Source organism: Culex quinquefasciatus, chromosome 1 (assembly GCF_015732765.1).
Source record: "Culex quinquefasciatus strain JHB chromosome 1, VPISU_Cqui_1.0_pri_paternal, whole genome shotgun sequence".
NCBI classification, from domain to species: Eukaryota; Metazoa; Arthropoda; class Insecta; order Diptera; family Culicidae; genus Culex; species Culex quinquefasciatus.
In genome coordinates, this window is record NC_051861.1 from 61,815,422 (window position 1) to 61,829,603 (window position 14,182).

The 14,182-nt window shown below is 44.5% G+C and overlaps 3 protein-coding genes and 1 pseudogene across 3 annotated transcripts; 1 reads left to right on the forward strand and 3 right to left on the reverse strand.

Annotated features, from left to right (window-relative positions):
- The first annotated feature begins 2,732 nt into the window (after positions 1-2,732).
- Positions 2,733-3,931, forward strand: LOC6045909 (annotated as a pseudogene).
- An 827-nt stretch (positions 3,932-4,758) lies between these two features.
- On the reverse strand, positions 4,759-5,521 carry LOC119769915. Its single transcript, XM_038263753.1, has 2 exons — positions 4,933-5,521; positions 4,759-4,868 (listed from the first exon to the last, which is right to left on the reverse strand). Exons 1-2 carry the CDS (start codon positions 5,519-5,521, stop codon positions 4,759-4,761), a joined length of 699 nt encoding a protein of 232 aa, XP_038119681.1.
- Positions 5,522-5,559: 38 nt separating this feature from the next.
- LOC119769917 lies at positions 5,560-7,997 on the reverse strand. Its single transcript, XM_038263760.1, has 4 exons — positions 7,917-7,997; positions 6,811-7,851; positions 6,074-6,593; positions 5,560-6,017 (listed from the first exon to the last, which is right to left on the reverse strand). The coding sequence occupies exons 1-4, from the start codon at positions 7,980-7,982 to the stop codon at positions 5,560-5,562; spliced, it is 2,085 nt and encodes a 694-aa protein (XP_038119688.1). The 5' UTR covers positions 7,983-7,997.
- Positions 7,998-8,548: 551 nt separating this feature from the next.
- LOC119769920 lies at positions 8,549-10,871 on the reverse strand. The gene is made up of 2 exons (XM_038263768.1): positions 10,733-10,871; positions 8,549-9,640 (listed from the first exon to the last, which is right to left on the reverse strand). The coding sequence occupies exon 2, from the start codon at positions 9,383-9,385 to the stop codon at positions 8,549-8,551; it is 837 nt and encodes a 278-aa protein (XP_038119696.1). The 5' UTR covers positions 9,386-9,640; positions 10,733-10,871.
- Positions 10,872-14,182: the final 3,311 nt, after the last annotated feature.

The following is a 14,182-nucleotide window of genomic DNA, read 5'->3' on the forward strand; positions in this document are numbered from 1 at the left end:
TAGATTTTAAATTTTAGAATTTTAGAATTTTAAATTTTAGAATTTTAAATTTTAGAATTTTAGATTTTAAATTTTAAATTTTAAATTTTAAATTTTAGAATTTTAAATTTTAAATTTTAGAATTTTAAATTTTAGAATTTTAAATTTTAGAAATTTTAAATTTTAAATTTTAAATTTTAGAATTTTAGAATTTTAAATTTTAAATTTTAAATTTTAAATTTTAAATTTTAAATTTTAAATTTTAAATTTTAGAATTTTAGAATTTTAGAATTTTAGAATTTTAGAATTTTAAATTTTAAATTTTAAATTTTAGAATTTTAGAATTTTAAATTTTAAATTTTAAATTTTAGAATTTTAAATTTTAAATTTTAGAATTTTAGAATTTTAGAATTTTAGAATTTTAGAATTTTAAATTTTAAATTTTAAATTTTAGAATTTTAGAATTTTAGAATTTTAGAATTTTAGAATTTTAGAATTTTAGAATTTTAGAATTTTAGAATTTTAGAATTTTAGAATTTTAGAATTTTAGAATTTTAGAATTTTAGAATTTTAGAATTTTAGAATTTTAGAATTTTAGAATTTTAGAATTTTAGAATTTTAGAATTTTAGAATTTTAGATTTCTGCAAACCTTTTAATAAAATATTTTTTTTGTAATCTGCTTTGTTTTCAACCTTTTATATTTAAATTAATTTTATTTTTTTCAGTAAAAAAATATAAATAATATAAAAAATCTGTACAATATTATTCAGGATGTTGGTAGTTTTTAAATTTTGAAGCTCATCATCAAGATATTCCTGGCGGAGCACTTATGTTAGAGTTTTTATTATACAATTCTGAAGTTCAATAATCATAACACCCAATATTAGCCCTCATACTTTCCGTCTTCCAAGCTCACTCCCGATACTTTGAAATGCGCCTCTTCCATCATTTCAATTACTTGAAGCAACATTTCTATTGATTAAAACTTCCGGTGGATCAGAAACACCGCCACGAAATGATTTTTCTATACCCCTTTCCTTGGGTAGAACTTTTGACACTCGGTGTTTCATCCTCCTCCTCCTTTGGAATGAACCATATCCTCCATAAGCTCGGTTCCTTCCGGTCCCGTCTTCCGCCACAAAGACCTGGCCTGCCGGATTCATGCGTCTCGTCCTCCTCCTCCACCGCCACGAAGACTGAATTCTGAATATCTGGAACATAAGAAACTATAATTTGGCCACTCGCTCACTCCGGCCGGAACTTTCCGACAGAAAAAGAAGCACAACTTACCTATCAACCGGTCAAAATCCTTCCGAATCCCAACATCAACAATAACTGGTTCGATTCGGTTGCAATCAAGTCCAAACAAGACCAACTGAAGAGAACTGTCAAACTGTTTGCGTCGACAAAAATCGTGACGTCGAATTGAAGGGAAATCGATGAAAAAAACAATGTCGGGCATGTCGAGTGTTTGTCGTACGTTTGTCGTCCTTTCGACCAATCGATATCGAAACGGTAAAATCAAAACAGCGCGACAGCTCGTACGACGTGCGACATTTTTCAAACAGGGCAGAGATGAAGAAAAATCGACGAAACGGATAGTGTGTGTGTGCTGCAGAAAAAGAGCTTTTGCTCTGGCAAAAAAAAAAAAAAATAAGGAGAGGCTGTGCAATTTGTTGGTGTGAAGAGCTGCTGAGCGGGGCCGGCCCGGCGGCTCTCTGTGAGAGTTTGAAAGCATTCGTCTACAGTTGGACTCGAGGATGTCGCTGATGCATCGGGTGAGAGCGTTCTTTTTTGTTCTCTTTTCAGCTGCTCTGGTGGGCTTGAGGGGGAAGGGTGGCTTGGTTCAGAGAGGAAAGTGGTCACTGTCGGGCATGGCCTGCTGGATGATTCATTCATAAAAAAATGCTGTGGTCGTTGTCGGTTTGCTAATGCACATTTTCCAGCGTTAACACACGTTAGTTTTCGGTTTGGGACAATCCATGAACCACGTGGACACTTTTTTTTGAAATCTCAAACCCCCTCCCCGCCCCCCATGGACCTTTGTCCATACAAATAAAAACTTTTTCTGTATGGAGTGTGGACATTCGCCAGAACCCCCCCCCCCCCTTTCCCCTAATGTGTCCACGTGGTTTATGGATGGTCCTTTTTATTCATTTTGCTCACAGCAGAGCCGCTTCCGTTGACGTAAAAATGAATCGTATTGGAATAAATGATGATTGAAATTTAGGCGCATGGATCTTATCTTTCCACAGCCGGCTGTCTAAGATTAGATCTCAAACAAATATTCGCGTCGGGATTAAAATATAAAAACACTGAAATAATAATAACACTTTCTCAGCAGCAGCATCCGACTGCTTGCTTTGAGAATAAATTTTCAATCCTGTTAAAATAATAAACTTCACTTAATCTAAACGGGAATTGTCTCAACAGCAGCATCCGATTGCTTGCCTTGAGAATAAAAATCTAACAGTTAACTTCAATTATGCCAATGGTCGTATCGCTTGCTTAGGGCGAATCCCAGACCTTTACCCATCACAACTACCAACTCCACGCGACATTTACGCATCCTTGTTGTTTAAATTCGATTAAATTTGACCAAATGGTCAGTTTGATCGAGTTCCACAATAAGGTTGGGAAAAAGAGCCTGCGGTTTCGCTACCTTTTTCTAAGTAAGTTCAGCATCAAAACTCCCTGTGCTCCTAATCCTTATTCCTCTCCCGGTCAATGGTGGAGATGGGAGCGGCCGGCAATGGCTTTCATGGTGCTACCTGTCCTGTTCTGGTAGAATTGGTTTTAATTCCCTTTAATCAATTTCTAAGCAACCTGGGCTGGACAATTATCACACAATCATGACGAAATCCAGTCTGCAACCCGCTAAGATCACCATCTCCATGCGAATGCGAATGCGAATGTTTGGCAACTCGGTATTTGTTTTGGTTTTTTTTTTTCAAGCAGTTTTGACAGCAAAGCAAAAATTGCGTTTTTTTGTCAACGACCGGAAAAGTTTGCTCCAGGGGTATAGCCCGGCTGTCCTCGTTTGTGGGGGCCATCGCGATCGGCAATCTGGTCAAGAGCACACTAGGCCCGTAGAGAATGGACAAGATTCTGATTGCGCACGGCCGTAGCGCCGGCCAGGTTGAGGTCACCAACGACGGGGCGACGATTTTGAAGGCGGTCGGCGTGGACATGAGTCGCTTCCAGGATGACGAGGTTGGCGATGGAACGACTTCCGTGACGGAGTTGGCCAGAGTTGCTGCGCGAGGCGGAAAATTTGCTCGAGCAAAAATTTCACCCTCAAACGATTATCGCCGGGTGGAGTGCGGCCAAGCAGGTGGCACGTTCGGCGCTGTTTTCCAGGCGACGCCCAGCTCGAAGATTCTGTCCCAGTCAAACTATTTGCAAAGCTGACCGTCGATGCCGTGATGCGGTTGAAGTGATTCGGGGAATTGACCGCGATATACCGCCGGTTTGCTTGGGGGATTCGTTCCTGGACGAGGGTTTCTTGCTGGACAAGAAGCCCGATGTGCACAAGCCGAAACGCATCGATAACATAAAGATCTTGATCGCCAACACGCCGATGGACACGGACAAGATCAAGGTTTTTGGATCGAGTATAAAGATGGACTCGATGGTGAAGATGGCCGAGCTGGAGGTCGCCGAGAAGGAGAAGATGAAAGACAAGGTGGCAACCAGGACCAGGCTCGTCTCGGTCGTTGCAATCTGTTCGAACAGGTCATGGCCGGAGAGGCCTGTACCGTCGTAATTCGTGAGGCAACCCAGCAGATCATCGACGAAGCGTATCGTTCGCTGCACAACGCCCTTCGCGTGCTGGCCGCGGAAACGCCCGGTGAGGAATCGATGGCCATGGAAGCGTTCGGTCGCGTTCTGCTCTAGCTGCCGACGACGATCGCCGACAACGAAACGTACGATACCGTTTGCAACGCTTAGCTAAACGAAGAGTAAGATTGTTGAGGTGGGGTTTTGCAGGACTATTTATGTTTATGATTATTTTCTTTGCAGGTGAACGTGCAATCCACATGACCAACGAAGTACGCTGGAAATAGTTCGGTTCAAGAAGCCGCTGACGCCTACAGCTTCCAGGATAATGATCGAGCGCTGCAAAAGACGATCTCGCAGATCCGCAGCCTAATGAACATCCTGGATGTCGTGATCCGCCATTTTTCTTCTCCGGCTGGCGACACTTGGGCGACACGGTTCATCCGTGTCCTACGACGAAATCCACACGAATGAGCTTGACACTCTTACAGCACGCCACTTTTCCTTCTCGTTCTCTCTCTCGTCTCTCGCCTCTCCTTTCCAGTGGTACCAACCTCCCGGAAGTTTGCTTGACAGCACTCAATTTACACGGATAACTCTTTCCAATCAAATTTTATGTTTCTAATACAGATCATGTGCTACACTGTTATCAAATTGTATGTATTATTATTTATTTATTAATTTTGTTTTCGTAATGTTGAGTTTAATGATTTATTATTGCTAACAATTATTTTGTCTCAGGCGAATTACTTAGAAAGTATTCGGGGAATAACCTATGGATAATTATTTACGTTTTTATTTATTATATTTCAGCTCTATTCTCTACAATATCCCCCTCCTCCACTTTGACGACGAAAGAGAAAAAAAAATACGAGTAATTTATGTCCTTGGTGTTTATCGATTTGTCCTTACGATTACGTAGTGCAATAAATTCAACAGCAAAATGTCTTACCGATATATGTTATAAATAAAGTTATCATCGAAACGAGATGGTCTTTTCAAACCACCCCGACGTCGCAGTGACGTCGCTTCTTGCTCTTCCTCTTGCACTGACTGTGTATCCTCCAACCCTTCTCCCGTTCCAGCTTCCCATGGTGATGGCGCCAGCCTGATATCCCCAACATTGCGTACATATTGGACCCCGGTTGCGCTCACAACTACTACCTTCGCACCATCCCTGGCTACAACTGTATACCTTTCTGCTGAAAATTGAGGGTCTGTCTTCGATCGTTTTATCTGGCTTAACAGCACCGTATCCCCAATCTTGATGTTAGAGTTCTTTGCTCCTCGTACGATATCAGCATGCTTTTTGCTGCTTAGCTTGGTTTCCGCATCCTTCTCTCGTATATCTTCCCGGTCCAGTACTTCCCGTTGCCTCTCGTTCCACAAACTGGGGAAGGTTCCTCTGTACTTCCACCCAACTAGCAGCTCAAATGGTGTGACGTTGAGTCTAGCATGGGGCACCAACGTATTGTGGTTGTGAACGTAGGTTTCCAGGCTAGTTCTCCAGTTGATTCCTTCGATCTTCGATGCACTCACGGCTTTGATGATGGGCTGATTGTGGCGTTCCACCATACCATTTGATTGGGGACTAAATGGTATCGACTTCCTGACCGACACCCCTCGGGTCTCCCAAAACGAGCAGAACGCTGAACTCCCAAAAGGGGGCCCATTGTCGCTTTGCAACACACGAGGGCATCCCCAGCTTTTGAAGATCTCGCAAAGTGCCTCGTTCGTTGCTTCTGCAGTCAACCGTTTCATCTCCTTAACCAGTAGATAACGAGAATACGTGTCTACGACTATGAGAAACTCTCCAGCTCCAAATCCGGGTATCGATAAAAAAAATCGATTTGTATTGTATCCCACGGAGCCTCCGGTAAATCCCGGGACGAGATTGGCAGAGGAGGGTTCTTCCGTGACAGCATACAACATGTCTGACAACCTTTGACGAAGATTTCTGTTTCGACCGCCATTTTTGGCCACCAAAAGAACTCTCGCATAATCCTCTTCATTGCGACTTCTCCCACGTGTCCTCCGTGAGCCGATGTCAGCGCCTTTCGCCTTAGCTGAGCAGGTAGTACAATTTTCCCATCCTTGCAAATGAGTGTCCCGATGTAGTGAAGTGACTTCTTCTGAGCTTCGTACTTGCGCAACTCCGGTGGCCAGTAATCGAACTCCAACGCATTCCGTAGCTCAACCAATTCCACATCTTCCTCTGCATATCTCTCGATTTCACTCAGCGTAATGTTCATATTTCCTAAATTGGAGGTTTATTGTATACATAAATGAGTAATATTAAACGATTTAACGAACCTGTATCAAGCGCGAACAGAGCATGGTTGTCCTCACTTTCATCTTCGAACGGCATGTCCTTTCGGGTTGCGTGTATCAGTCGCGACAATGCGTCAGCGAAGTTGTCCTCTCCCGGGACACGCAGGATAGTAAAATGAAATGGCAGAAGCCGGAGTGCCCATGTTTCTGCTCTGGACACGGCTCTACGGCCAATACGATGCTTTCCCCCGAAGATGAATTCATTGGCCTCGGAATCGGTGCGGACTACGAAAGTGGTGCCAGTCAGATAAAATGCGAAGCGTTCAACACCCCACACCACGGCTAACGCTTCCCTGTGCGTTTGTGGATAACGCTGCTCCGTTTCTGCCAACGCCTTCGACGCGCACGCGATGATTCGAGGCACCTTGTGATCATTAAACTGAACTAACACTGCTCCGAGTCCAACTGCTGATGCGTCTACGTATAGTTCCGTCTCGTCTGATGTGTTGAAGTATCCAAGTGTCCTGATGGAGTTCGCAACCTCCTCTTTGAACGTGCAGAACTGCAGGTACAAATCTATCCACAAACGTCACCAGCCCTAGAAAGCTTTTGACTTCTTGAGTCGTTTCCGGTCTTCTAAAGTTCTTAATTGCGGTCATTTTCTCATCTTCTATCTGCCAACCCTGACTCGTCAACTTGAATCCCAAGAAAGTCACAGACTGTTTGCGAAAATTACATTTCGACATATTGATCCTAACGTTGTGATTTCTCAATCTTGCCATCACCGCCTCCAGATTCTTGTCGTGTTCCACCATCGAAGTACCGTAAACTAGAATGTCGTCGAGGTAATTAATTGTTCCCTCGCAGCCTCCTAGCACAATCTCTTGTAAAGTTTCCTGGAAGATATCTGGCGCATTGGTAAGACCAAACGAAAGTCTGACGCATCGAAACATGCCGAACTCTGTGAAGAAGTTCGTCAGGTGGCGGCTGTTCTCGTGTAACTCAATGTGGAAGAAGGCGTTGACCAGGTCTATCGTAGAAAAAAACTGAGCGCCGTTCAGTTTGGCCAGAATTTTTTCCAGTGTCGGCATAGCGAACGGTGTTCGTTGTACGTACGTGTTGGGTCCCCTCAAATCGATAACCAGTCTTATGTCCTCTTTCCCTTTAGGAATTACGAGCATGGAGGAACAGAATCTTCTGTCCATCGACTCCTCCACCCGTTCAATTATGCCCGTGACGAGAAGCTTCTGAAGTCTTTGTTCTACGATCGGCTTCACGGACAGGGGCACGTTCGTAAAGATGTTTCTGCACGGAGGCTTTGTTTGGTCGTAGTTGATCTCCACTGGTGGTATGTTGAACCTGGGGAATCTTTCTTCTGTTATGGCCGCGATGTCACTTGCCTCGTACCAGAACTGTGGAGATGATCTTCCGGACTGCACCGGAACCTTCAAACCCAACAGCAAAACACTGTAGCGCGTGGCTGTGGCCCGACCAAGCAGTGATCGCGCCTCTTTAACGACATAAAATCTTTCTAAGAGAATCGGACGATCGTTCGATATTTCCAAGAACGCTTCAAACGTCGATACTACCGGAATGTCTACCGCCGACGCGTATGCTTTCAATGGCCGATCGGTGCCCCGCTCGATGTTGTGTAGTTGTCGTCGGCGATTTTTATCAGCACACAGTTCCATGAATATTTGTTCGGTTATTGTGTTAACTTGCGCCCCCGAATCAATCAGGAACTTGCAGGGCAGTCCCGCAATCCTGGCAACGATGTATCCATCCTTCTCGAATGTCGACGAGCATGCTGCCAACACCAACTGATAAAAGTAACCACAGATAAGTATACTCTGGCCTTTAACATTTAGCCCAATAATCTGTTTACCTGCTCGCTCGAGTCTTTGAGCGATGTGGGTGGCATCTCAACTTCATCGATGACATCACATTTCATCTCCTCACAACGCGTAACCTTTTCCCACCAGTGACGTCTGTTGAAATAAATTTTTAATAAGCATGGGTGAGATGATGATATCGTTGTAGCACAGACAAACGAACAGAAAGTTTGTGGAAATAAAATTTTCATCATCACTGTTTTATTATTTATTTTTGCGTTTCAACCTTTTCATTTGTTTGTCTGTGTCTTTGTCGTATATCGGAAATAATGGAAATTTTATGCTTTATTTCTAATTCAAGGTTTTATTTACTCGTATAACATGTTTTCAAATAATGAAAGAAACAAATCAATAAATCAGTATTTCCGTTTACGATTATAACCATCAGTTTCCACCTACGTTCGGCTTTGCTGCCTCCCCACTCTCTGCATCCCCATCCATCAATGCTGGAAGGTTCGACACCGCGTTGACCTGTCCGTTATTCTCCACACGCTGGTTCGAAGTTGGGTAAGCTGACGGGCATGCTCTTGCGAGATGACCAGTTTTACCACACATCAAACAGGTCTTATCCTTCGCCGAACAATCGTCCGATTTGTGGTACACGCTGTGGCACCTGTTACAGTGATCAGTGCGAGCTTTCCGGCCGACGGTATGGTTGGAATCGGGAGTTAAACCGGCCGACCCCAGAGCCACCTCCTCGCCGAAACTGTGCCTGACGGATCGGGGTGAAAGCTTCGTCTGCTTCTACTGCGGCCACCGTCACCTGCTCGTTGCTGTTGTATTTTGTCTTGTAGTGAGTTTCATTAAGGTTTATTGCTTCTAGACCACGAATGCGGTCAATCAGATCCTGATAGGTAAGCTCCACTTTCTTGACATCATTCAAATCGTTCCAATCTTTGATGTCGTTGATCTCCCTGAGCAAAGTCATGGCGACGACCCGCAACTCCTTCGATCGACCGTGACCCGCTGGCGTACCGACGATTTCTTCCAGTTCTTTGCAATCCTCGAAGTTGCACTGTCTGGCCACCTTAGCAGCACGGGCGACATACGCCATGTCCGACTCGTTAGCGTCCTGTGCCAGCAGCCGCAAGCGCCGGCGTTGCAACATAACGTCAGATGAAGATCGGAAGTAGGTTCTCATTCGGTGCATCGCGTTCGCAAATGGGAATGTTTCCACATTCGGGGCATCTTGGGTCGATTTCGTGTGGTGGAAGATTTCGAGAAGCGCCGAGCCGGCCTTGACTTTGAACAAAGCCAACTTCGTCACTTCGTCCGTAACGCCAGCGAGATCCATGTGTGAAGAGAAAATATCAACCCACTGATCAAAATTGCGCCTCCCGATCTGTTCACCTTCTGAAGGTTTACATTCCGGAATGTTGATGCTTCCTACTGTTATCGACGACAACCAACGAGTCACGTCCGGAACGGTATCCTCCTCGCGAGTCCTATGGGCTGGGTTCATCACGAATAACCCATTGTTCGAGAACGTCTCGACCCGCCGGCCTGAGTACTTGACGGACACTCTCTTGGGTTGAAATCCACACTCTCGGCTTCGTTGCCATCGCTACGAGATGCCAGCAAGCTGGCTTGCAGGGCGGCGACACTCTCGTTCAAGCTCTCCACCTGCTTCGTCAGCTCGGCGTTCTGCTTTTTGAGTTTAGCGTTCTCAACCATAATGGGATCATCCTTGACGGCCCCTTTGGTCTTTCTGGGCTTCCTGAAAGTGTAACAATGTAACAATCCACGATTAGGATTATTGTAATAATTTCTCACTATAAACTATGTTGACTTCAGTTCTAACTAACGGTTTCTTCTCTAATATCTTTCAAATATAATCCCAATCGTATTTGGTGACGCACTATTTTTTTTTTTTTTTTTTGAGACCTTTCACTCTTTTCCTTTCTGAAAGACCTCTCGCTTCTTTTTTTTCATTCTGGGAGACCTCTCGCTCCTTTTCTTTTTTTTTCTAGGAGACCTCTCGCTCCTTCTTCTTTTTTTCTAGGAGACCTCTCGCTCCTTCTTCTTTTTTTTCTAGGAGACCTCTCGCTCCTTTTCTTTTTTTTTCTAGGAGACCTCTCGCTCCTTCTTCTTTTTTTTCCTAGGAGACCTCTCGCTCCTTTTCTTTTTTTTTTCTAGGAGACCTCTCGCTCCTTCTTCTTTTTTTTCTAGGAGACCTCTCGCTCCTTTTCTTTTTTTTTTAGGAGACTTCTCGCTCCTTCTTTTTTTCTAAGAGACCTCTCGCTCCTTTTTTTTTGTGAGACCTCTCGCTCCAATTCAAAACTCCCTTCCAACCATCCAGACAATCCCATCCCTTCTCCGCATTCCCTTTGATGCGATGCGACTTTTTGTAAAATTAACTACAGAAATCATAAGAAATAGATTTCCCAAATAATTGAGAAGCATGACTTTGTGAGCTTTTCCACGTGGGAACGCGTTTCAAGGTTACATAGAAAAGTGGCTCGAATGAGCAGATGCGGCGACACACACACAGATAACCGCCACCAACTAAGGAAAAAAAAAACGCGAACCCGGTTGGGCCTGTACGCACTTTCTCGCGAAAACACTACCCATCCATGTCCCGTTATCTCCCGCATTAGAAGAACCCTTTTCCCATCGCTAACTTAAACGGATTAAATAAGAAGAAACCCATCTCGCCCTCATCCACCGTGCCTGTTCACGACCAAATCCGAAAAAAATGCAATCACTTCATTTTCCTTGAGTTAAACACCTGTTATCCTCTTCGTGAGGAAACTTGATTAATTTAGCAGACGTTATGGCCCTTTTCCGCAATTTTTCACCAATTACATACCTAGCTACGCCATTGTCGTGATCCGCCAGTTTTCTTCTCCGGCTGGCGACACTTGGGCGACACGGTTCATCCGTGTCCTACGACGAAATCCACACGAATGAGCTTGACACTCTTACAGCACGCCACTTTTCCTTCTCGTTCTCTCTCTCGTCACTCGCCTCTCCTTTCCAGTGGTACCAACTAGAGACCCTAAATAGGGAGACTGGTCTAAGCTAGGGGTTGGACCGGGGGGATGGCAACCCTATTCCGACCAAAGCAAACTGACAACAGTCGACATTAGCACGGTTGTCAAATGAGAGCCCACAACAAAAGCACTAGCTGTCAAATGGTAGCCCATAACAAATCATTGTTTGGGTTTTTGATTTTAAAAATTCCCGCAATTCAAACGATAAATACCTGAAAAAACAGGTGAATTGTGTTGCTGATGCCAAATTCTATCATATCCTTGGAGATTCCATCCCAATATTGGCTGAAAATTCATATCGAAAAAAGTGATTTTTCTGTTTACCTTTTTTTGCTTTTTTCTTTTGGTCGATCAAAGTAGCGCCCGTACACTCTGAATCGGCATTACCCATTTTTCAGTTTGGTTTTACACATTTGCATGGGACTTTTGAGTTTAACCAGGATAACACACTTCGTGTTACCAAAGTAATATGAATAATACTGATTCTGAGTGTTTGTTATCTGAACTTCCAAGATGGCGGCTTCTTCGCTACCCCCTGGGTTGGACAGAGTCGATAGTTTTATTATTCGTTAATCTATTGACGGCGGGTTTGATATTTTCGTCAATTAGGCTTTACGCCGACTCGATTTGGAGGTTAGAAAGGAGTGCACTGTTTACATGGACTTAGCACAGTTCGAAGCGGTTGTCGGTTTTGTTTGGGGAAATTCGTCGACAATCTACGAAGACCATGTAAACAGTGCACATGAGCTGTCAAATGACGTCACGGTGTAAAACCTAATAGATCGACGAATAGTTGAGCTAGCGTTCCCACCGTGTATTATTAATCTCGGTTAAATTTGACATCTTTTAAACATCATCACAACATCATTTTCAAAAAAGTTTGCGCAAAACGTAGTTTAACACGGTTCATATCCAGAATCGACGATTCCTTCGTATGACCCTTCTGTCTGAGCCGCCCGACGAAGAACAACGGGGACGGAGACTTGGTGAAACCATCCGGAACGGTGTGGTGCCCGAGGACGTTCACGGAAATGTGCACGGAAGCCAAAAACCACTTTCTAGCTAGCTAGCATTCAGATGGTTTGTGTCCGTTTGCTCCTCTGAAGGAGGCCATCATTTGCCTTTGGAGCACAGGGTGTTTTTTCAGCATCTCAGGACTTATGCTGTGGCTTCTGCGGAACCGTCTACAGCACGCCGGTTGCACAGAACAACACATAAAAAAGGCTCACAATCTGTAGAAGGCCATCCCTCCTAAGTCAACAATTGAGAAGAATACCATCAAGAAGATCGTTTTAGAAAACAAAAACCCCGGGAGTTCATCCATCACGACTTCTTGCGTGACTACGGTGGACGAATTGAGGCCCTTCGTCGTAAGGGTGTCCAGGGCCTGCTACAGGACGAAACGAAACCCTCCTCTCCCTTTTTCGGTGGTTTATCAATAAAAAGCGGAAACACAACTATATTTACAACAAAAAAAACAGCAAATTAAAAAACTATACAAAAAAAATTAAAACAAAGAGTTTGAATTCTTCGTCGGCATGTATCCCGCGAACCGTTTGTAGGTCTGGTTGAAGTGCAGCAACTGGGACGAAATGGATTTACCACCTCCGCGTTCCGCAACCACCGTACACGTGCCGCAAGAATGTAAATCTTGTTGTTGGTTCCCGGAATCTTCCAACCGCCGCCGCCCGTGGCTTCGTTGGTATTGAATCTGGTACTAGCGATCGTAGCGGATGCGCTTGAACGAGTGAAGCTCGCCGAGGTTGTTTAGAACCGGAAAAGAATCTGAGGGAGGAAGTCGATTGAATTTTTTGATGTTAAACCATCCAGCTTACTAACCTCCTCAATCGCCTTAGTTCAACCCTTCCTCGCTCCTGTCCCGCTTCTTCAAAAGCACTCGATCCGACCGGACCGAAATCTGCACGTCCAACTTCCACAGGCCTCCGCTCACTCGAACCCGCTCAAACACGTCCATAATCTCGACTCCGCATCCGCATCCGGCAGTTGGTTGATCTGGTTCACCGTAACGAGACTATGTCCCTCGATTTGGAACCGATTTGGGGTGAAAGCCAGTCGTCACTTACTATGTAGAACAGCGCCGAAACGGCGCCCAGGCCACTTATTCCATGGAACGCCCTCCTGACTGTAACCGAAACCGTTAAAATTTGTTTTGTTTTGATTTGAATATGACATTTCAACTCACCAAGGTTCCTATAAGCATGGTGGGATTTCGTTAATATATTGACGAAATGACGATATACTGACCAATTATTTTAATGCGTTGATAATGTATTGACCGATCTGTCCGACCCCTAGGGTCTAAGCTTGCTAAATCGATCTGGCAACGTATGTTTTGAGCTTGGCAACACTGATAAGTTTTGCTGGGCGTAAAGGCAAATGCTCGTTTGGATACGTCAAACTCGCGTCTGTTTGGGTACGTCAAATTCACTTCGTCCAGTCTCCCTATTTAGGATCTCTAGTACCAACACGCTTACCAGGGGAACTCAAATTTGAGTGGATCCAAGCAAAACGGCGCAAACCGTAGTCATACAAATTTGACATCGAGTACCCGAACTTAATTTTAACATGGTGAAGCCGATGTCAAATTTGGCATGCGCTGGGTACCGGAAAAATCCTCCAGGAAAGCAGAAAAACGGTTCCGGGGGATGGATAGGAGTTCGGAATGATAGTAAAAAGGAAATTGTCGTTCTGGGCTAGTTTTTTGATGATTTTACTTAAATTTTATTTTATTAAATTATGGTTTAATTATTGATATCATTTTCAGCACTAGCGAGTGACACTTGCCAGCGGCCAGCGGCAAGGCTAAGTAGGCAATTCGGCGGGTGGTTCGGAAGATTTGGCCATTTCCACGATCCTGGGCGATGACGGCGTCGAGGATTTGAACTTAACATTTCGGATGGTTCCCCACAGAGTGGTCCTTCGCGCGTGGCCCACTAGAAGCCTTGTTTGATGGAGTCTTTGACGGCGCCGAGCAGGGTTTGTTTTGTCCACTCAGCGTTTGGGCTGGAGTTGCTTTTGGAGAGGTCTTTCCATGGCGGGGAAGGCATATTTTGTTTGTCTCCGCCAGGGTTCTTCAGAAGGTCTTCCTGACCCTGGCGCCGCCTCAATGGCAAAACTCAGATCGTTGCGGAACTGGGGGGAGCGTGCACTTTCCAGCAGCTCCTCTTCGGCATCGACAGCCGAGATCGAGCCGAATCTGAGACGGCGTTCCGCCGAAGGGGCAGTGGACATTTTCGAGCCAGTTA